Source organism: Botryllus schlosseri, chromosome 1 (genome assembly GCF_051294905.1).
Source record: "Botryllus schlosseri isolate E-star chromosome 1, Bs_hap1, whole genome shotgun sequence".
In the NCBI taxonomy this organism is placed as follows: Eukaryota; Metazoa; Chordata; class Ascidiacea; order Stolidobranchia; family Styelidae; genus Botryllus; species Botryllus schlosseri.
In genome coordinates, this window is record NC_137236.1 from 28,827,458 (window position 1) to 28,849,899 (window position 22,442).

At 41.3% G+C, this 22,442-nt stretch overlaps 2 protein-coding genes and 1 long non-coding RNA gene across 4 annotated transcripts in view; 1 reads left to right on the forward strand and 2 right to left on the reverse strand.

The window, feature by feature from the left end:
- The window catches only part of LOC145435335 (uncharacterized), a 200,220-nt gene that overhangs the window by 168,227 nt on the left and 9,551 nt on the right, over window positions 1–22,442 (reverse strand). The window lies entirely within an intron of this gene.
- The window catches only part of LOC145435071 (microfibril-associated glycoprotein 4-like), a 489,059-nt gene that overhangs the window by 62,562 nt on the left and 404,055 nt on the right, over window positions 1–22,442 (forward strand). The gene's annotated exons all lie outside the window — the stretch shown is intronic.
- On the reverse strand, window positions 1,177–17,880 carry LOC145435146 (uncharacterized). Of its 2 annotated transcripts, XM_080312452.1 has the most exons (11): window positions 17,768–17,880; window positions 17,309–17,379; window positions 15,308–15,395; window positions 14,472–14,566; window positions 14,094–14,163; window positions 11,474–11,547; window positions 8,487–8,547; window positions 6,849–6,931; window positions 6,337–6,394; window positions 2,965–3,041; window positions 1,177–1,444 (listed from the first exon to the last, which is right to left on the reverse strand). In XM_080312452.1, exons 2-11 carry the CDS (start codon window positions 17,318–17,320, stop codon window positions 1,346–1,348), a joined length of 717 nt encoding a protein of 238 aa, XP_080168578.1. In that variant the 5' UTR covers window positions 17,321–17,379; window positions 17,768–17,880; the 3' UTR covers window positions 1,177–1,345. The 2 variants fall into 2 exon arrangements, with proteins under 2 accessions (XP_080168578.1, XP_080168569.1); XM_080312443.1 differs by lacking the exon at window positions 17,768–17,880 and having other exon boundaries at window positions 17,309–17,714.

Here is a 22,442-nt window from a genome sequence, read left to right on the forward strand (position 1 = left end):
GTCTTTTAAATTTTTATAGTGTACCCGAACCTGAAAAAGTTTTGGAAACACTAATGTAGTTAGTACACTCATTCAGAAATCTAATCATCAAGAATAAGTGTTACATCTGTAAATAATTGATACTTCACTTTGCAATTGTTTTTTACAGTATTGCGTTCGCTTGCAGTATGTATCATTCATTGTATTTCTCCATTCGTCATACAATTTTTGATGACGAAAGTTCACTTTATATTTTAATAAATAAACCGATTTTCCGACGGGGTGTCCAAACACCCCACGGTACTAATGGTGTGAGAATTACCGCATAGATACAGCGAGCCCGAAAGGGTTGAGAACCACAACACTAGTTTATGAGAACGAACTCTGATATCCTGGTTCAGGTTTCGTGAATTTAGTAATTCTGAATTTAGTAATTCTAATTAGAATCTATAATCTGTAACAAGCTGTGCAGCTATAATTTTCATTCTATAGTCTATAATTTGAAATAACCAGTGCAGCTATAATTCCTACTATAATCCCGTGGTTCCCAACCTTGTTACACCCAAGCACTATTTCGAGGTTTTATGCAGTGCTGGCGTTGTCGCGTACTACCTACATTAGTTACGCGTGCCGAAGGCAGCAAAACAGAAAACTGACCATTTTAAGGCGGCAGTATATGATTTCTGTAGCGGATCCATTTGGCACTCTTGTGGTCAAATATAATAAAACGGAATTTGGTTAGGTAAGAATCCCAATACTTTACGACTACGTCTCTTCCCTTAGTCCTTATTGGTGGGATTGCCCCTACCCACGACGACGACCTTCCCCGTCGACGACGGCTGCAAAAAACTCAAAAGCAGCATCACCCGAACTAACTACTTCCTTCGATTGAAAAAAAAACAGAATCTATTCGCGTACCACCTGGAAGATTTTGGCGTTACCGCAGGTTAGGAAACCTCTGCTCCAATCTACTTTGAAGAAACTGAAAATATTGTACTGACCAACTCTTGATTTCGACGACTCGTGTTGCGTCTCGAATTACGTGAGATTAGGTGAGTTCAAAGAGCCTTTCGCGAGCTGACCGCAAAATATTTTGAAATACCAACGTCGGCACAATGCGGTAATCCCGTTTTAGAGAGCTAATTACCGATGGCGGACAATCCGATGCACCACAGTTTTTCATAATGTATCTCCCAATATCGATATGAAACACTTCACAGCTAGCTTGCTCTGTATATATTTGCAAGTTTCTTGATCGCTCCACGTTCTCATTTATTTTTGTTGTAATTTGCTCGCTTCACAAGTAGGCGATCCACGCGTTGGGAAGCACGGGTGCGGGCTAACATCACGGCTTTGGGTAACCGGTTCACTTTCGCAGAGACCTCGCAGCTTGCAATATTCTTCTCCCACATGCCCGCAAGCAGATGGGTATAATGTAAGATGCGACTGTTTCAGCTGCGAATCTCTGAAATACACGCGATAATCGGTCAACATTCTAAAGCAGGGGGCAAACTTTATAGCTAGCGGGCCGCATTCAACACTTGAATGCGTTCGCGGGCTGCACTATAGATATGATAAGGCACAATAAGCCACAATATTTTTATTTAATTGTAAAGTGAATGACGACATGAAAATAATATACATGCATTTGTGTATTTAAATTAAACAAAACCAAACATAAATTCGATGATAACGTACACGCGTCAGATACAAGCTGGTCGTTGTAGGTTGTCTCTATTCTTAGAACTGGATGTGCAGCGATCTGTTCATAGATATTCTTTTTTGCGTGCGCCGTCGAGAGGCTTTGACGACGGAGATGCGATACGACCGCAGGCCACCTAGTCTGCACCCCCGTGCTAACCATGGAGCAGATCGACTAGCGCGATAGCTGCAGATATCAGTTTTCGAGTCGTTGGTCTGACCCAGTCGGGAATCGAACCCAAAACCTACCGATCTATAAGACGGACGCATCACCATTACACTATTTCACTCGGGCAGTAAGTAGAAGTTGCAATTTTAAAGACACGTTGAAACTACTTCGAGTGAAAACGGAAACTGTGCCGACAGTATCATACCCATTTTTACTTTTGTATATGCTTACTTTTGTATATGCTTCTACAATGTACAAAAAATATAAAGATAAATACTTCTACACATACAAATCTAACACACTCGCGAATAGGTTTTTCCAAGTACAACACTAAAAGTAATAAATTTGCTAGTGTTTTCAATCTAAAAGCACGCTCGTGGTCTGAATTAAGCCATTTACGCTCCACTTTCTGTGATATATAGCAATTCACACCTTTCAAAACGCATGTGCCTCGGGGTTGGGCTATCACGCCATCAATGAAATAAAAAAACACTATGGTAAGAATATAACTTACCATTATCATGTTGAAGTATCAAGTACCCACAGTAATTTGATTTGTAGTAGGGATTTTATCATTATTTTTACGTTTTGAGGTTTTCGCGAGCCGCACAAAACTGTGTTGCTTCTAATTTCTAACTAACGTCAGTATTTGTCATAGTAGCAGTTCATGAAAAGCAACTTTTCAGCATAACCCTAGGACGTCTACTCTTTTATCGCCCTTTAAAATTAATGCAATAGAATTGGAAGCCCTTTCACTTTGAAAAAAATTAGAGGAAATATAGAGCCGCTGTATAGACAGAACATATTGACCGGTGTTGGTCGATACCGATATTTCGGGCGTAGTGGCAGGGCGTAATAGCATTTCATGAAAAGCAACTTTTCAGCATAACCCTAGGAAGTCTACTCCATCTGGCCCTTAACAATTTATGCAATAGCATTAGAAGTCCTTTCACTTTGAATAAAATTGGAGGAAAGATAGAACCGTCGTATAGACAGAACATATCGACCGGAGTTGGCCGATACCGATATTTCGACGAAAACAGAAATCGGTTGGGTTATATTAATGACCCCCAGCTTCCATGCGACAAATGATAAAGTCAATCGCGTGGCCTTACCGCAATTCCCCAAACGAAACCGGGATTCGCATTTTCGCGTTCAGCTTCCAGCGTGGCTTCCAGTTGCAGAACGCGGGCTTAAATCCAAATGCAAATTATTAGTACTGTGCAAGAAGCAGTGTATACAGCAGTGTTGGGATGACTCGAGTCATGACTTGACTCGAGTCAGACTCGAGTCACCTTTTTCGTATGACTTGACTTGACTCGAGTCAGTTTGCTAAAATGACTTGACTTGACTTGACTCGGCGTATCAAAAATGTGGATTGACTCGTGACTCGAAGCAAAATTCACGAGTCAATTTCAAGTCATAAAGTAATCGGTGTCGATAAAAATCACTGTATCTCACGTATGTTCGAATTGTTCACGAAACGCTGCTGTAACCCGCGAGAGCGACCAATCATTCAATGATCGTGCGTTTTACTGAGCCTCTATTGTTCTCTCACTCTCACAAATATATTGACTGCAAACGAAGTCGAAGCTTACAGCTTTCTTTGTCGTAAACTAGTATAGTAAAGTAATTTGATAGCAAAATGTATATTTCACTTCTCTGTTCTTACCTTAACCAAACCTCTTGTTTTATTGAAATTGAATTCGAATATAGTTTACATATAGTCCCCACCAATTGGCGCAGGCTCGAATTGTATCATATCAATTTGTAAATATATTTACAAATGGATATGATACATACCTATAGGTAATGTTTTTGCATCCTATCAATTCGTTTCTCTATTCTATATTTATGATGGTGACTATAAACTGAGGGTATGCAATTACTTACATAGTTCAGCAGTTCTACGTAGCCTATGTGTGAGCGATACAGCGCCTTCTTGCGTGTATATTTACCTCTATATTCGTTCATCGGTTCGAAATCAATGACCACTCAACCGGTATTGCTAGCAAAATGCAATGACGTAATCATGCTTCATACTTGGAAAAGGCAACTTGACTTGAATTGTGACTTGACTCGTGACTTGACTTGACTTGACTCGACTTGACTCGAGTCACCTCCAAAAATCGAGTGACTTGACTTGACTCGAGTCACCTTCGAAAATCGATTGACTTGACTTGACTCGAGTCAAAATGTGTAATGACTCGAAATGACTCGTGACTCGAAGGTAGTGACTTGATCCCCACACTGGTATACAGTAGGGTTATGTTCGAATTTTTTTTTGCCTGTAGCAGGAATTGATGAACATTTTGGTATTAATTAATAAAATTATAGTCATTTTGCTCAAATCGAAGAAAATGTCCCGCACAAACTAACTTCAATTTTCGACACTGGTCCAAATATATAAAAAATGTACAATTCAAAGGTATTCTTTGCTACAAATTTAATGTTCATATATATGTCCTTTTGCACTTCTGGTAAAGTTCATCCATCAATTTGACTTCCCTTTCTGTTATTATGTTAGTGCCAGGGACATCTATAACGGACATATCCGACTTCCAATGGGATTTTAAGGCACTTTATCGCTGCAGGACATTCGAACGCAAAGAGCGCAGCAAATAATCTTTGGTATATTCTAGAGCCCGACCGATATTGGGGTCGATACTAATAAAACCGATATCTCACACCTTTACCGAGAACCCCAATACATTCAGCCGATATTCAAAAGAAGTTGGATATACATAAGCACATTTTCAAAGCTTCAGAGCATTTATTTGAACATCTTTACAGCCATTGTTATACTTGAACATGAAATAAACTAGAAAGGCTACATCTGGACACCTGTTAAGTGTAAGCTATGTGAAATATATCAATATTCTCAGTCTAGCGGTCAATGATTATAATTTTCTGACTTCCTAGCGCCATGTTATGACGTCACGAAAATTGCCAATAATTTTTCAGCTTCAATGGCCGATACCGATAATTCTTTCTCAGTGTGTTATCGTCACGATATTATCGGCGAACCAATAATGGGTCGGGCTCCGGCATATTCAATCTATAGACATCTGGTTAGAATACCAGGCTTCCTGACACGCATTTGCGATGAATAAGCATGATATCTCGAGAGTTACTCTCCATCTGGGGACTTGGAAGTACGGAATTATACCCTTGAGCTCCATATCGCATTGCGTAGAGATGGAAGTTTAGGCTATTTGATTAGTGGTAATCTACTGTTTTCTCTGAAAGAGCGGCACGCTCTGCACAGCACATAGATAATCTTAAAATCATTACTCCGTCCTCGGTTTTCTAATATTTTCATTTGAAATTATGTCTTGGTGGATTGTACCAGGTTTTCGTAATGTTTGACCATAATATCATCTCCAAATTTGTAGCTGAGAGTTGGATTTGTTGCGGATGTTGGATTGAAGAACTCTGATACATGCTAAGATTCGATAATATTATGTTGGCAACCACTGTATTGTGATTCATGAAAACCCTTGCTCATCATTGCAATTTGCAGTTTCACAACGACATTCCGCCGCCCAGTATCGCCAGATACTGAGTCACATATGATATAGCATTTTCAAATTTTTATCATATATTCCTTGAATCGGTTTGCTAGACCGCTGAAAATATGTTGAGTTGTTCTACTTTCGCCTTTTGGAACAGCCAGTTGGATTTGTGTCAGACAAATTGAAATTATACGATATACACAGTCTACATCTAAAATCGAAATTAATAATTATTTATTAATTATTTAATTTGTATGTAAGCAAGAAAACGATCGGATTTATTCAATCTGGGCAATCACAATTTACCGAAACACTATTTCAAATCTTCGCAATTGGAATTGTGTCAGTTAAATTCAAATAAGTCGGTATAATTATTATATAGTCTGTATCTACAAAAAAAAGCCTATCCTTCCTACAGTGAAAACTGGACAATTTTTGTGCGGGAGGCTTTTGTTAAACCAGGCTTAACTTTTGTCAATTTTGTAATCAGGACACAAAAGTTCATCGTTTGTGACTACAGGACACACAAAATTTTGATTTTTTTTCTAGCCATAACCCTATAGTGTACAGTGGTGTAGCAGAGTGCGAAATACGCCTCTAAGACTTTCGACCTTGTGCATTGTGATTTCGCCCTTCGCAAGTTTCATTGCCGCCGCCATCAGGCCAGTGCAAGATGTCATCACGGACTTGATCATGATTCACACAATAAACAACGATCGTAGGGCCAAGTTGTCACGGAGTCATCTTATGTTCTGTGACTTGTGACCCAAGTCTTAAATTTTAGGTATGCAGCGATAAATGAAATGTACAAAGCTGCTATCGTGAATAATAGGAGGCTTACGGATAGTCAAGAACTCCCATCCTACAAAAGTCATTTCTAGGTTGATGCACGACAGGCAATCCGAAGCGAAAAACGCAAGTCACATTGTCCGGCCGGCACTGGGCATCATTGAGGTATAAATGATGACATACCGTTTAAGCGATCCAGTTCATCTTGAACGATGGTCCATCCGTGATCAGAAACGTCCTCCTGTCAAATCACAGCACGTTGATTATAGACGCAAATAAAGCGTAACCAAGCGAAGTGGCTCCTTTGTACGGCATCAGAAAAGTACGTTGATCCCGATCGACGCCACAAAATGTCGGCACGACATGTAGTTATATAGTAGTCCATATCAACATTTATGCACTGCATGATATACGTTCTACAATGCAAGGCCAAGAAGTGGCCAAGCGGCCAGTGGAATCTTGAAATTGCAAGAAATACGGACTGTATACAGCGCGGTACAAGTGTTTTCCTGGTATTTTATGCTGATATCATTTTTTCAGATAAAACGCTTTATTATCACAGTACACCGAAAAATATATTCCTAATAAACTTATTTATTTTTCAGTGATGCTGCAGCTGAGTAACAAATTATTGCGTACATTGTTGTTCGCCCACAGAGTATGCAGGTGTCATTACCAAATATAAGTAGTCTCACCGCATTTGTGAAGCTAGACTGGATGGTTTTCTCCTCTACACAAGAACATTCACTACCCTCGCTTTGTTGTTGGTGAGCTTGATCTAAACACGGAAGGAAGATTATCGGCACGACAATAGAAATCTAGGTTTCCAAGATGGCGTCGCGGACATGAGCAGCGCTGCGCGACGAAGCACACAGATTTAAAAAATGTATAGTTATCTAGAGCAGTGCTTTTAAATCTTCTTGAGCACCATCCAAACTTTTTCGTCAAAATATTATCATCCACACAAACACACCGAATATTGTTTTACAAAAAGAAAAATGAAGATAATTAACAATATTTTGTTCAGATTTGCAACAAGTAGGATACTGGTTTAGGCCATCAAGTCTCTCATTAAAAAGTCACTCTTTTCCTCGTCTTGATTTCAACGATAGTGCATTAAAAGCCTCTTCGGCTAGATAAGTGTTGGGTTTGGATGACGAGGTCTTAATAAGAACCACCCTGCACTCCTATCCAAAATACAGTGTATTTTCCACGAGCGACAAATGCGTGCTGGCAGAAATCATTTTTAAGAGTATTGACAAAAAGGTCTTGGCGGCTCCACTTTGTCGAATGGTTGCCAAGCCCACATGATTGTTTAATGCCTCTGCCTGATGCTTGGAAAATAAGCCCCAAAACTATCAAGGAGAGTAGGCTTATTAGAGCTCGCTACCTTACGATACACTGCTCCAAGTTGTGTTCTGCTTTTTTCAATTCCCCAAATTTCTCTTAAATGAACGTGTCGCATTGACGCGCACCCGCTCGTTGCACACCGCTGCACTAAAGCATCCCAACGGTCTTTGACGGTGTTTGTCAGAGAAACCAGTAGACAAATCTTATCGGGAATTCAAACCAATTTGTACAATACAATGGTCGGTACATTATATGATGATTCATACGGTATGCGTGTCTCTCCTATGGGCAATATTACCTGATACAGTGACCTTAGATTCGCAAATTGTAATCCTTTGTGACCCACACTTAAATGGTGGTATTTACTACTATCTTAGTGACTCGTGCAAATCGAAGCACAGTTATTACAAAAATATGATGAAGTCAAGTGATAGCATGACTTGAGGTGGCTTCTATGAGTCGCCAACACAACGATGTCGATCTTTCGACTCGGACTCGAGTCCAGACAATACATGACCTCTCAGATATTCGTCGATAAGAGTAAATTGTTGAGTAGAATTTGTGAAGGATCCATGCTTACAGAAATTTCGATTTTTGACGAAACAGTTGTCAAGTCAATCTACGATAGGGTATGTGGAACCAATAAAATTGTACGTTTATCAAAGATGAATAGCTCAAATGGGCAAAGGTTTGAGAATATTGAATATATTTTATTAATAATATTCATGATCGAAGTCACCATATGCATATTTTTGTGTCTTTCGACCCTTCTCAGAGGAACTTGGCTCTAATGTATCGATCTATATGAGCTAAAACAGAAATCCATTTTGCAAACCACGAACCATTCAAAACTAGCATTTTTCCGAGGTCCGTAAATGTTCTGGTTCACGTGGCGCAGGTTCTAAACATGGGCGACAACTATGCACTGTATGCGGTCACATTTTCCACAATATACAGTAAAATGGTAAATATAGTTGTCATACCATTTTGAAAATCATCTTCAGTACTAGCGGAGCACGACCGTACGATATCCGGGTGTATGGCCTGTTTAGGAAACAAGACAGATAACAATCAGTCACGAACGAGCCACAGTCATAACAGATTGTGGAATGTTCTACAATTTGAATAATGAGTATGGATCTAGATACGCACGGAATTCACGATTCGTCACACAATACGAAATATGTTAACAAATCTCGGTACGAGATATTGGATTACATCGGTATTCAAAGTTTCAACAGAATTCGGACCAGACTTCCAGAAAACCTCGACCACAGCAACTTTATAGCATGTGGGGGTGGGCACAAGAGATACGAGTTGTTGTTTACAAAGAGAGCATGATGATTTTCTGGTAGAAGCTGAACAGGGTACTGCTCATTTGAATGACAATCCACAGAACGAAGTTTTTTAGAGTAATCAGCGCGTAGGCAACATTTGTCTGGAGCAATCCCCATAGAGCAAGACAGGAAGAGAGAAAGAGATGATATTCTTTTTCGCCTGCATCATCGAGATGCTTTGACGACGGAGATGCGACACCTCCCTCCTTCAGTAAGGTTATCTAGTCTGCACCCCCGTTTTCTCCTTCACATGCTATCTGTGGATGCTGAGCGCCTAGCAGGATAGCGGCGGATACCAGTTTTCGAGTCTTTAGTCCGACCCGGTCAGGGATCGAACACGCGACCCACCGATCGAGAAGCTGGACGCATCACAACCACACTCTCGCTCGAGGACTACTCAATTATGTAAATAGAACGTCACACCAAACAACTCTTTTCTTGTCACTCATACGACTAAAACGGTTGCCCGACATGAGCATGCGACTCGTTGGAAAATGAAAGTTGTGCATGGGTAAACACCGGACACGTTAGCATACGTCACTGCAGCATGTGACTTTTATAACCCCAAACGTAACCGTAACCCGAAAAATAAAATAACCCAGAAATTAACCGCTACATTATGCTAACTCCCAGCATTACCCTAATCTAGTGGTTCCCAACCGGTGGGGAATTCAAATGGTATCTGGTGGGGAATATACCATTTGTTAAACACAGCACAGTCTACATATTAACGGATACACATGCGCAATTACCGTTACCAGTTAAAAGCTCTCGAATGTATGTATCGAAAATTATATTGCATGTTGTCCTCGAAAAGTCATTTTAACTCCGGATAACCGATCATGGCGTCACAAACGCATCCAGCACGACCAGTATGACTTGAAATAACGCTCTTGGTGAATTCTGCGGGTTACCGGTATCGGTTCACAATATGTTTCAGTTATAGGCGATAGTCTTGCGTACTGGTGTGGTTGTGTGTCTTCTGTCCTCAAAACAACGAAATAGATGCTCCGTAATGACAAAAAATTTGGGTAGTGGGGAATGAAAGCTCGGGATAAATCTGAAGTGGGGAATGAAGACAAAAAGATTGAGAAAAACTGCCCTAATCCAGCCCTAACCCACCCTATCCCATAAAGTAACCCACATGCTCATGTGTGGCATGCACAATTGTCGCATGCCGAAATACCACATGCTCATATGTCCACGGACCGACTAGAACAGTGGTTCCCAAATGGTGGGGAATTCCCCACTGGTGGGGAATTCAATGGTTTCTGGTGGGGAATAGACGCATTTGTTCAAAATTATATACAGGACAGTCTACAAATTTACGGAGACACATGCGCAATAATTACCGTTACCACTTAACTACTCTAGAATGTATGTATCGAAAATTATATTGCGTGTTGTCCACAAAACCTCATTTCAACTCTGGATGGCAAATGATGGCGTCACAAACGCATCCAGCACGACTAGTTTGATAGCAAATAGCTGCTCTGTGATGACAAAAGTGTTGCGTGGTGGGGAACAGGACCGTAACTGCCGCAGCTCAAATCCCACATGGGAGGGGGCAAGTTTGAACAGGGCCAAAATTATTTCGTGAATAAACATAAATTGTAGAGTATTTTTTTGGAAATTTATACCACTTTTTCAAGATGTCTTCGCGCTGATGGTGCGATTTAATATTGCCGAATATCTTGATTATTGGGTACACTTCCCCACTAAAATACGTAGAATTTATCGAAATGGAAACTTCGGCGTCGGCCATTACTGCGCCACGACGCTCCAAGACATACGAAGTTATAGGCCATGTAACATGCGACTCCGAGAAGTGCGCCAGAACGATCAGCAGCGTGAAAATCTCGGTCTGGGAGGAATGCCTTTGTGGTGACCGAAAACTTCGATAAATATACAATATACATCTTTGTTTAATTGTCCATAGCCGGCTGAATGGCTGGCGCCGAATGTTTCTATCCTGGGGATCTGAACCCCACATGACAAATGCCACCCCGCAGGGGAAAATTATTAGCCAGTAAAGCAATACCAATGTGAAATCGTGTGTGCCTTTTAGTGTTGGCCATTTCCATATCTTTTGACATAGCAGATATAGGAGGTTCCGAGATAGCATAATGTAACGAGGTCAATATACCAACGGGTCCGCCAAAGATGTTTAATTCTTATTTAGGGGCCCTACCTTTTCCAACGCACCTCACTCAGCTCTACCGATAAATCTGATTACGTGATGAGCATAGAGGCGTTAAAAAATTGATAGCAAAATATGAGCAATTCCCGATCATATTGACCGATTTAAACGAAAATTATATAGATTTCCGCGCTTCGCGCGTTTAGTCGCAATAGGGCGACGCACTAAGACAGTTCACCCAATGCAGCTGATAATTAGCGGGGAAAAAGCATACAAGCTCGGGGGCTGAGGGGGTTCTGACGAAGACCTGTTACAGTCCTGGTGGGGAATGAAGGCCCGGAAGAAATCTGAAGTGGGGAATGAAGACAAAAAGGTTAGGAACCACTGGACTAGAACGACATTGCAAAAGATAACACTCAAATTATCCTTCACTCAGTTGATATAAACCCACGTCTACAACAGTTTTCCAAAGAGTTATCAATCTTCATATTACCATGTCGCTCGTCTCCTCATTGCGCGGCTCCTCTTCACAATCTTGACCCTCCGTTATAGGTCGCTGCCCTTCGTCTTAAATGCAGGATTCATCATAAACCCCTTCTCTCTACGTATATAGTAATCTAAATCAGCGGTTCTCAACCGGGGGTCCGCGGACCCCTGGGGGTCCGCGAAGCAATTCCAGGGGGTCCGCAAGACGTCTAAATTTTTAAAAAGGTTGATAACCTAATTTTTATTATATTTTTTAATTTGAGAAAGCATGAGGCAGTTTCGCACCACAGCTGCTAAAACCTCATGACTCATATCATCATAATAATCGTCTGACATGGACTATCGTAATATGGAAACTCATTTCCATTGCCAGTTTTCCAATAACCTGCTGATACAAACATATTGCTGTTTATAGACGTTTTATTGGGGTTTGTGGAAAAAATTAAGATATGGGGACGATGGTAACGTCAATCAGGGTGACTTCGTAATGTCTGCGAAACCTTCTCGATTTGAAGTTGACAGTCTCATCAAATTAGTGAACAGTCGTTTGAAATAAAAATTTCCGAAGTATTTCCATAATTTGTCCCAATGCAGGGAACAGCTTCTTGGAGGTACAGAACTTTATTATACAATTGAATAGTATATTCATATTGAAATGAACCCGAATATTTTCGGCTGACAGTCGTCATAAATCGGACAATGATATACCTGCTCTTAAAGCTCGGCTATCAGATTTTGCGCATTCTTAATGCGGATGCTCTATCGACAAGGTTGATTTTTTGATGAACAAGGAGTGTTTCGTTGCTATCAAGGCGTTACGATCCAACCCTGAAATTCATATCACCAGTTATATTGGTATATTGGTGCGCTGTTTACTGCCGTTCGCGACTTGTGTACTTGTCATTATTACGTCACAACGACAAAATTCTTTCTATATTTCGAACTTGGTTAACCTCATTTACTGGCGTTCACTGCTGAAGAGAGCCAGTCGAAAAGCTTCCAGTAGAATAAATTTAAAAATATGAACGTATTGTTTGCTGTAATGTTCAATTGTTCATTATCGAACATGTTTGCTCGTAAATATATATGTGAACCTGAACAGAGCAAGTCGTTTCATGACAGTCTTTTTCTGGTTGGAAAACTTGGATCCGTTCTTTGGAGCATAAAATTTGTCTATACTTTTAGATTAGGATTTCACTTTGACGGTAGAAACTCTCTGCGGACCGATCAAAATGCCGTCGCGGGCCGAATGCGACCAGCAGTCCGTATGTTGCCCGTCCCTGCGCTAGATGCTGGACATGATATGTTCATAAAATATGTGTTTCTTCATTTTGGTGCCATAAATGTTGCGATGACACCAAAAGTATCGTCGGAAGCGTTATGTGTTAACATTGCATTAGCCTCCACCTATCTTAGCTGAAATGGCTTTCGGCATTCCTCGTTCATATCAAAACGAAGATGCGGATTTTCAAGACACGACCACGTACTTCAAGAAATACAGCAGCAAAATTAGCTTTGAAATAATAAAAGTCCACTAATTTCTACATAAATAGTATGATGTTATCTTCAAGAAAAATCATTATTTTGTTGTTTATCACAAGCCTACAGTTCATATTTGCACAAGACAGATGAAGGTTGCACCAAAATAGAGCTAAAATCGAGCTAAAACTTGAGGGGGTCCGCGAGGGTCCGTGACGGTCAAAAGGGGTCCGCGAAGAAAAAAAGGTTGAGAACCACTGATCTAAATTATCGATAGGCATTTCTACAGTCACACAGATGGCCAAATAGACCCAAGAGTAATAGACTGAAAAGTGCAAGTCGTCCGCAACAGTGCGGCAATGTGTGAACATTGCAACGGTAGAGGGACCTGGCGGTATCCCTCTGGTAGCAAAGTGGCTGTCCGATATATATCAAGTTAGCTTTACTGGCAAAATAATCTGGGAATCCTGTACCGAGGTTTACGAGTTCTTCAATCCACAGATGTTTAGTCAAACACGAAGTATATATTGTATCAGAATAAGAATGAGTCTGCGAATATTTCGCATTTTTCGCGTTAAGTAGGCCTACTCGACAAACGATATGACGTCACGTCATGCGTTGCGCAAACGGTAGCTTGGCAATAATACGGGACGTGTTGTGAAATTCATATAACGGTACTCAAAAAACGCGGTAAGCAGCGTCATATCTAGGGTTGCATTTAAAACAAGGCCCCAATTAAAAACATGTTTTTTGTTTTGTTCATTTTTTAACCCATGACACGAATATTTAACAGTGACTTCATAATCGTCATAATGGATTGACACTGACAATTGAAAATATAGGGTAAATATAGCTCATTTGACGAAATATCTGTATTTTACCTGTTGAACCGACTATATCGAGTTTTTCAGCCATCACATATCGATATACGTTGGTTAAATCGGGTTTTAATTGTCCGTAGGCTCATACAAGTTTTTTTTAAAGTATTTACACAATTATGGCACAATTTTACAACTTGAGAAAAAACAATTTGCACAACATTTTGCACCCGCTCTCTTGAGGTTGTGCAGATACAAAGCCCTTATATACGACAAACATAAGCGAAACTAACATTAGACAGTGTTCGAGTAATATACAGCGAGTCATACCATTTTGAGCCACATCATCTTCAGCAATAGAGCGTAACCGTAGCCGGCGTACGATATCCGCATTTCTGGACTGTTTAGGAACCAAGACACATTACAGTTAGTCAAGAGCAGGCCTCAATCATGTAATCAGCCAATCAGCACAATTGGAATGATGAGTGGGCCTAAATTGCAATACGACGGAATTGAATAAATGGCTTAACTGACACCACAGGTATACCTTCTACAATATGGAAAACATTGAAAATAGATTGCAGAACATTCTTCATTGCGAGGGGACATTTATAGTATTACTGAGATTTGGAAACGAAATGCAAAAAAAGCGATCGTAGCGTATTTAGCAACATAATACTCTTAATACGGCATCAGTCGTCAAATTACCGAGTCGCTCGTATGCTCGTTTCGTAGCTCTTCAAGCTCGTCCGTCTTTGCAGCTTCCGAGGTTTGATTCGCGTTTATTGCTTGCAGCGCCTCGGCTTAGATACAAGGTTATCAGTCGTTAAGCAGTTCTGTCTTTACAGAGACTGTCATAGTATAGCCTGCCTTGCTAGCAATGTTCCCTCTAATTTTTCGACGAGTCTGCGCGCACTCACCAACTCACTGCGCGGTCTCTTGGATAATAGTGCGTAACGACTAAAAAAAAGGTCATCACTTCGAAGTTTTTGTGCGCAGCTTAGATTTTCTGTGCGCAGAGACCGTGTCAGCAATGCGCAATTGCGCACGTGCGAAACTTAGAGGGAACATTAGGTGCTAGTAAACGTAACACCGGCAATTTAAACTCTATTACAAGTAAAACTAGAGGTTTTCGGCGTACAATTTTGATTTAAAATTATGGGGCTCGCTCTTTTCGAAGTAGAAAGCGAAAGACGCGATCGCCGCTACTAACACAGAATGATAGATGATACCACAAATAGATACAGCGTTAAAGAAACATTCCTGAGGCACTTTCACCTCATTTTTTACAATTGTATGACAATTACATTGATCACAAAGAACTGAAAGTACCTAAAAACATTTTGAGCACAGAGTAGAAGTAGGAAAAGCGTACTTACGTACTCAAAACAAGTAGAAGTACTTTTGCTGACCCGCTATGACTCAAGGTAACATCGGGTAGATGCCGGGAATATATGGAAGGACTCGAATTTCCATTTTCTCGACACAATTTAGCAAGTTGTATTTTCAAGTTAGTCAAAGTCTCATAATACCCCCTGAATCACCTTCACATATAGTCAAAGCCTCCTGCAGTACACAGCACACCCACTTCTCGTCATCTCGAAACAAAGTCATGTTTTCGGCGATTATCTCCTGTCAAAGGAATCACATCGTGACGGTTAGTCAACAAGAAACAAGCTGCAGTCATTCAATCCTAATGAATGTTCCACGGCGGGAGTCTTCCGTAAATTTAGACATAAAAGAATGTTACACTAATACCGTAGAATAACGCAGAAATTGAAAATGGAGTGGTGGGGGGTGGGCACAATATCATTCTATTTATTGTGAGCTATCGCCGTAGTACAAAGCGCATTCCATCAGAAATCGGTACCTACGCTCTTCGTAGCATATCGTTGTCCATTATGCAATAATGTGTTTTCTAACCAACCAACCAACCGACCAACCAATCAATCCAGTTAGATCTGAACTATCAACTCTATCAGGGAAATCAATTTGTCGACCTAGACTAGGGGCGGGCAACATACGGCCCGCGAAGGGATTTTGTCCGGCCCGCGGACAGCTTTCCGTCTTACATGATAATGTGGTCCGCGTCCCCAGTCAGCCGAGATTCCCCACCAGTTGCTTGCCATGTCAAATTTCAGTGACTTTATGTTCTTATATACGTGTATTCGCAGCGTGCGAGAGTGGAGCTTACGCGTCAGTTCGTCGAAGCGAGAACACTGGCATTATCGGCATTTACGATGTACTCAACCCTAAGGTCGTCTGTGGTAATCATGGTGTTTGTCGACTACAATGGTCATGTACACCAGACTACTATTTCTTATTTTTGATTCCGTAACCGCCGGCTTGTAGCATGGAACACTTTTAGGCTTTTGTAAGGCACCGCTTATGCCAGGGGTCGCCAACTCAAAATGGGTCGCGGGTCACTTTTCAAATTTCGTATAGAGGACGCGGGCCGCATAAATTCAATATCGAGATGAATTAGGCCACACAGTTCAACAATGACGCTATGTCCTCACCTACTCAACCCTAATGAATTGATAGGTTGGTAAATTTGGGGTACCGGGCTTATCGAATGCCTTGAAATCTTAATTAAGGAGTGCGACATAGTGTTCTATGTGATGTGGACCCGAGCAAATCTCCCGGCTCAGTGAAATTGGTCTACGTCACACTTTCAATTTGGCCAAAGGCAATTTCACGGTAACTTTTGACCGGTTTGCCGAACGCGAAATTTGATAAAACGGGTATCAATCGAAAGCTACCGGGGTACTGATTGCAAAAATATAAGTTTTAATCTGCTCGTGGTCCTGGAAACCCCTAAAATCAGCCTGGAATGGTAAATTGTAACGGAGCTTGGTACCGTGACGCCTAGATAAACCTCCAACACTTAAGTAGTGTTTCTGGAGCCGACCTCGGCCGGACTCGAACCCACACCCATTGGTGTTGTAGCTATGAATTATGCCACTACGCTAGCTCGCCACTATTGCACCGTGCATTGATCGATCAGAGAGGAGCACACATGGCAGCGCCTGTATGGCAATACTATTCTCAAATCCACATTGTCTTCGTCATTATCGGCGAGAAATCGATTTGAAGTGACAATGCTGTCGTTAAAATACATTCATTAAATACGATTTATTCCTTGTATATGTGGATAAATGGACCAATAATGTATCGATTCAGCAATCCGGCCCGCCGAGTACTTAATTGTCTTATATCCGGCCCGCCGACTGGGGAAGTTGCCCGCCCCTGACCTAGACGCTTTGAAATGAGGAAACGAAATAAAATCTGTTATTTCTATTGCTCATAGTTGGCAGATTAGTGGTAATGAAGGTTTATGAAGACTATTATTAGTAATTTGCAGTGAATGTAAGTATGGAAAAAAACGTATAGACACCTATTCCTATATGAGGAACCGCATGAATCCCTAAAAACTGCCACGGGTCCGCTAGGCTGGCCTTAGGGTCAATAGGACGAACATCAAAATGAACGCGTACTCAAAATTCGACAGCCGTAGGCATCTCGTAAAATTACCATAGCCTTACCAGTTTCGCCATACACGCGACTTTGCGTTTATCTTCCTCACTTGCAGCGTCCCGATAAAGATTCCTGAATTCTTGCTCAGGCATGTGATCTACGGTTTAAATTAAAATGTACATTATCGACATGATACCAAGAATTTGTCATCATGATGGCAGAGATAAGCAAACAGGGATTTGGATTTCTTCATGGTATGCCGGATTTGAGGACTTTGATATGATTCGGACTTGCAGTTGTTTCGAGAGTTAATTTCGATTTATAGACAGATATGATCAAAGAATCCACATGCTTCTACTCAATTCCAAGTTACGAATGTGCAGGAGTATACGTGGAGCATGCAGGCAAAGTCAACTTGAGCTCTGATATGTGACTTATGACTTATGGTGTGGTGCCGCCGTCATTCGACAATGCCGTGTATAATATAGGACGTATAGGCATTAGATAAGAAAATCGGAATAGCGAACATTAGGTACCTGTTGCGTATCCATAGCTCTCATCGTTCATCATCCTTTTTGCTATTGTGATGACAAGACTTTTACAATTTTACGAACCACGTATACTGACACTATGCAACTAAATACAAGCGTAGGATAAAAATCAAGTTACTAATAGAAAACTGCCTCGCAAGTGTGGATGCGAGTAAGCTACTGCTACTACGCAGGTTTCGACGCGGCACTCCAGTTCCAATGAGTGCCGATTTAGCAGGCGTCGATTCCTGTTTGTTGCGGTAAATCTGCTCCATAGGGAAATCGGCAAACGTTGCGTATCTGTCTATTCAACGCAAAATAATCAATCGATCCAAATGAACAATAATACCGATTCTCTTAGTCAAAAGAAGATGCTTCAAGCGAGATTCGCAATAGTGCTTGCTTGTCTCTTGCTCGATAGAATGGAGCTCGAGACAACAGTAACGCGTTCAATTTATAGTACTAGCGAAAAGATAATTGAACAGTAATCAAACAATCAAAATCAAAAATCGTAAAATTACAATGATTGGAAAACCAGAATACAAAATAAGGACAGTTACATTGGCGTACTGATTCCTCTAAAAACGTCCTCAAATAAAGACTAGCATATAACATGCGCATTGCGCAATCGCAAACAACGCATGCGTCGAGGCCTACGCTTTCAAATGAACCTCACGCTTATATTTTATCGTTTAACTCGCGAGGACGTTCCACCACGAACCAAAACATTGCCAATGAAGGAAGAGTTAGGTCCTTAGCCTATACGCAGCACACTCGAGAAGAAATTGTCTTTGCAGCTGAATTTACCTTTCTCAATATTGATATGACAGAGGTTTTCGAAGCGATATATCAGGGGTTCTCAACCCGCGGCCCGCGGGCCGCATGCGGCCCGCAGACGATTCTTTTGCGGCCCGCGACATCTTTCAATATGAATGCAATTACTAGTGGTACAGTATCGTTATGGAAGACCGATGTGTCACATATGTCGAAGAACAGTTGTTGAAACGAGCCTAGAAGCTTCAAATGATAGCACGATAGTTTCTTCTGAAGTTATACATATCGCCTGATCTTAGAGAAAACGTTGCTGGCTTGGTTTCAAGCCCAGCAATCCATATTTCGAGGCATTTTTAAAATTGCCGACGACGTGACAGACGCATTGTTCAAAATTGCTTGGAATATCGATAAACCGAAGAGTCTGCTAGAGAATGTGTGACTTCAATAAAAATTTAACGTACTGTGCGAATATTCGCTGTTTCCGGAACTTGGCAGCAATTTTAACATCACCTGACAAATTTCGAGGCTACAGTTGTCTGATTCAACACTCAACAATCACCAGAAGAGTAACAGATATCTCAGTCGATCTTTTATCGCATGTTTTGAAACACGCATAGAATACTTTAGCCTAGCATTGGACGAATCCATCGACTGCACACAGTGCACACTGCACAGTGCACACTGCACACACATTGCAGAGCTAATTATCCAGGTGCGTTTTATAAGAGTGGACATATTTCCAGAGGAAATGCTGAGGGGGCAAACGTGGGAAGGGGACCAGTGAAAAACATCAATTTGACAAAGCTGACTTCTGTAACTATTGGTGTAAGGCCCCAGTCATGGAAGGAAAGGAGAAGAGCTGACTGTTTGCTCAGAAATGTCCCCGAACGTCTGACTTCTTATAGCACTGAGAGCTCAAAGTGATAATGACCTCTGCAACGAAAATATCACCGTAATTTTATACTTGCTCTCTCAGGCATTGAAACAGCCAGTTCGGTACTCTGGTGGAAGGGTTTGAAGGGTACACATACCAACATGGCAACGAATAGAATGTACGCTCCATGAAGGGATTTAGCCTACTTGCGCCACTTGAAGATAGATATCCTGAAAAAAAAAAACAGCAACTGCAAACTTACAAACGCTCTCCATTAATGCTTTAGAATGCATAAAAATGTACTAAATTCCCGTATAAGACTTGTAAATAGGCTACTGTAGCCTAAATTTGATAGTGGTTCACGAATATATGGTGATAACGTTTTGCGGCCCGCGGCGTCTTTTAGTGTGAAAATGCGGCCCGTTACACGAGGGAAGTTGAGAACCCCTGCGATATATATACGACGCGTTGAGACAGGAAGCTTTAAAATCTCAGCTGGATGTGTGGTGAAAAGCTGGGTTGGGTTGCGAAACAATGAACTCCATTCCATTCATTGTCCGTTATAGCTTGAAATTCAATCACGGCTAATCCCAGACATTCAATTCCAACTGTGAAAAAAAAATTACCAGCTCAGATTAATGCTGTGATAGGTGGGATGCTGTGCTTTACAAGGACTTTTATAAGAATACAGTGCAATCGACTATTATGAAACAAAATACCAGCGATGGGAAATAATTGTGATCTTAAAATGACTAATACAACAGCGTATAGTGGCCTGATTTCATGAACTCCAGGGGTATATTTTAGGTGTCGTATGGGCTACACGAATTTGACCGCGGTGGATAAGTGGATTTGGTGATCTACATAATTCGGAGTCTTTGTCATGACAATATGTCACAGTTCCTATGAGCTTAGCAACTGTATTTGGCGGAAACTAATCATTAAACCATGAGCGACAGCAATTGCGAGGCCTTTCCCACGCCTATGGGTGCCGCTTGAAGAAGTGATAAATTAGGTCGACATGTAATAGAATTAAGAAGTACAGATTATGACGGTGACATTGTCGCTGGTTCTGTTATTTTTTACCCGCTCATGACACACAATGTACAATGCGATGTAATGAGCAGATGGGAGAACATCGAAACGATAAAGTACGGTGTCTCGATCTGGCAAGCCCGTCTGCCTAATGCCCGATCTATCGCTCTTTTTCATTATCTTCCTTGAATTCCTCCATGGCTGGGTGTTTTTCTGTGCATTTGTGCAATGACACTGTGAGCATAGTGAGGCAGGGGAAGGCCACCAACTCGCCCACGTATTATAGCATTTGGGAAGGTGAAAACTCGCCGCATAGGGTTCTCGAAGTGCCAGGGGCCCGTGAACTATTTCGCCCTTTGAGAGGGTGCTGCGAGGACAAGATGGTTGAAAACCACTGATCTAGAGTCTAGAGACTCTAGACCAAAGGCCATATGTTCTGATAAGAATTAATGGAGTGAATTCCGTTTAAATGGTTTGGGCGAATGTATTAAGCTTCAACATTTAGATCAAATCCTTTCAATTGTAAATTGAAACGCAGTTTCTCGAGTAAGTAGTGAAGAGTGGTCACTCGTAATATTTAATTTACATTTGCAACATGGCAAGGAGCTCCGACCAAGAGGCGCTTTGGATGTGTAGCCTATTGACCATTTTGCCCATCTACTTCAGTGGTTCTCAACCTTGTCTCCAGCGCCCCCCCCCCCCCCCCGGGGTCGATTTGGATTTTGAAGGGGGATGAAACGCTCATGGGGCGAAATGGGGAGCGCTGAGCTCAGGGGGGCGCTGAAGAAAAATGGTCTCGCAGTAGATGGTGTAGCCTACTAAGGACATATAACTATATGATCATATGTATCCCTGAGTTCTCATTGCAAACTAACATGCGACAAAATCTGTCAGCTCACAACGTTTTTCGCCGCGCTCATCGCGAAATATCCACTGACCTTGTTTCCATGAATGCATTGGTTCATTTTAATTCATGTAAAATGAATTTGGCGTGATTTTGGATTGCCAATTCCCCGTTATGACACTCCCGTCACGCTAGCTACTCCCAGGTCGTTTCGGCACCTTCCTATCTTTTCATTGTATCGCAGTTCTGTGCGGTTTTGTAATAGCGAGAATATTAATAAGCCGATACTATACTGATAGTAGGGATGGTGTGAACGTGAGGTTCATGTTCGCGTTCTGTGTGTGAACCTCGGAAATTTAGAGGTTCGCGTTCACAACAGAACCTTGGTAGGTTCTGCACTGTGAACCTTTTGGTAAATTGTAATTTTCACCGCATTATAAGATCTTTGGCTCGAATTTATTGCATGTCAACTGCGGGGCACTCTATGCATGGTGCTGGCAGCATAGAAAAAATCAACGCTAAACGAGCATGCACCATGCACCTCGACAACCTTAAAAGTTTTACTTGCTTTGTTGCAAAAATTTTCTCGGAAAAACCAGCTTTCCGTTTGTGAATATTTAGTGACTCTCTGCTGTGAGCGTGACCCGCAATCACACAACATCACGAGCGATATATACGTAGTCAGCGAATGATGCTTATTCAACCAATCAATGACATTGATATCGTCTTCTGATGTAAAATATCGAACGGGCGTACGGGGTCAGTCTTGACTTCATATCTTTACTGTATCATTAAAACCAAATCCGTGCGATTAAGGTGCTTGCTACTGCTGAATAACTTGTCGTTGTTTGTAATGTCGGTAGCGAGTATAGAAACCCGTTGTACACTCTGCTCAATATCAATGTAGCAATACTCTGACTCCGAACACATTGTCCGGTCTGGCTAAGACCGTTAAGGCGTAAGCTTATATTCCTTGGTAAGTCATCGTCGAAATTGTTGGCAAAGCGACGGAATGTATTGATTTTATGCAATTATTATATCCTTTGATTACCGCGGTTGATACATTTAGCGACGTTTAAAACGCCAATATGTACTTCAGCATTGTGGCATAATGTGGACCGAGTCTTCGCTAGGTATCGTGAACA

Coding starts and splice junctions, on each gene's coding strand:
- LOC145435146 (XM_080312443.1), bottom strand. CDS start 17,392: ATGCCTGAGCAAGAATTCAGGAATCTTTATCGGGACGCTGCAAGTGAG. Junction 8,548..11,473: donor ATGAGGAGACGAGCGACATG/GTAATATGAAGA, acceptor TTTCCTAAACAG/GCCATACACCCGGATATCGT. Junction 6,395..6,848: donor AGTCTAGCTTCACAAATGCG/GTGAGACTACTT, acceptor GTGATTTGACAG/GAGGACGTTTCTGATCACGG.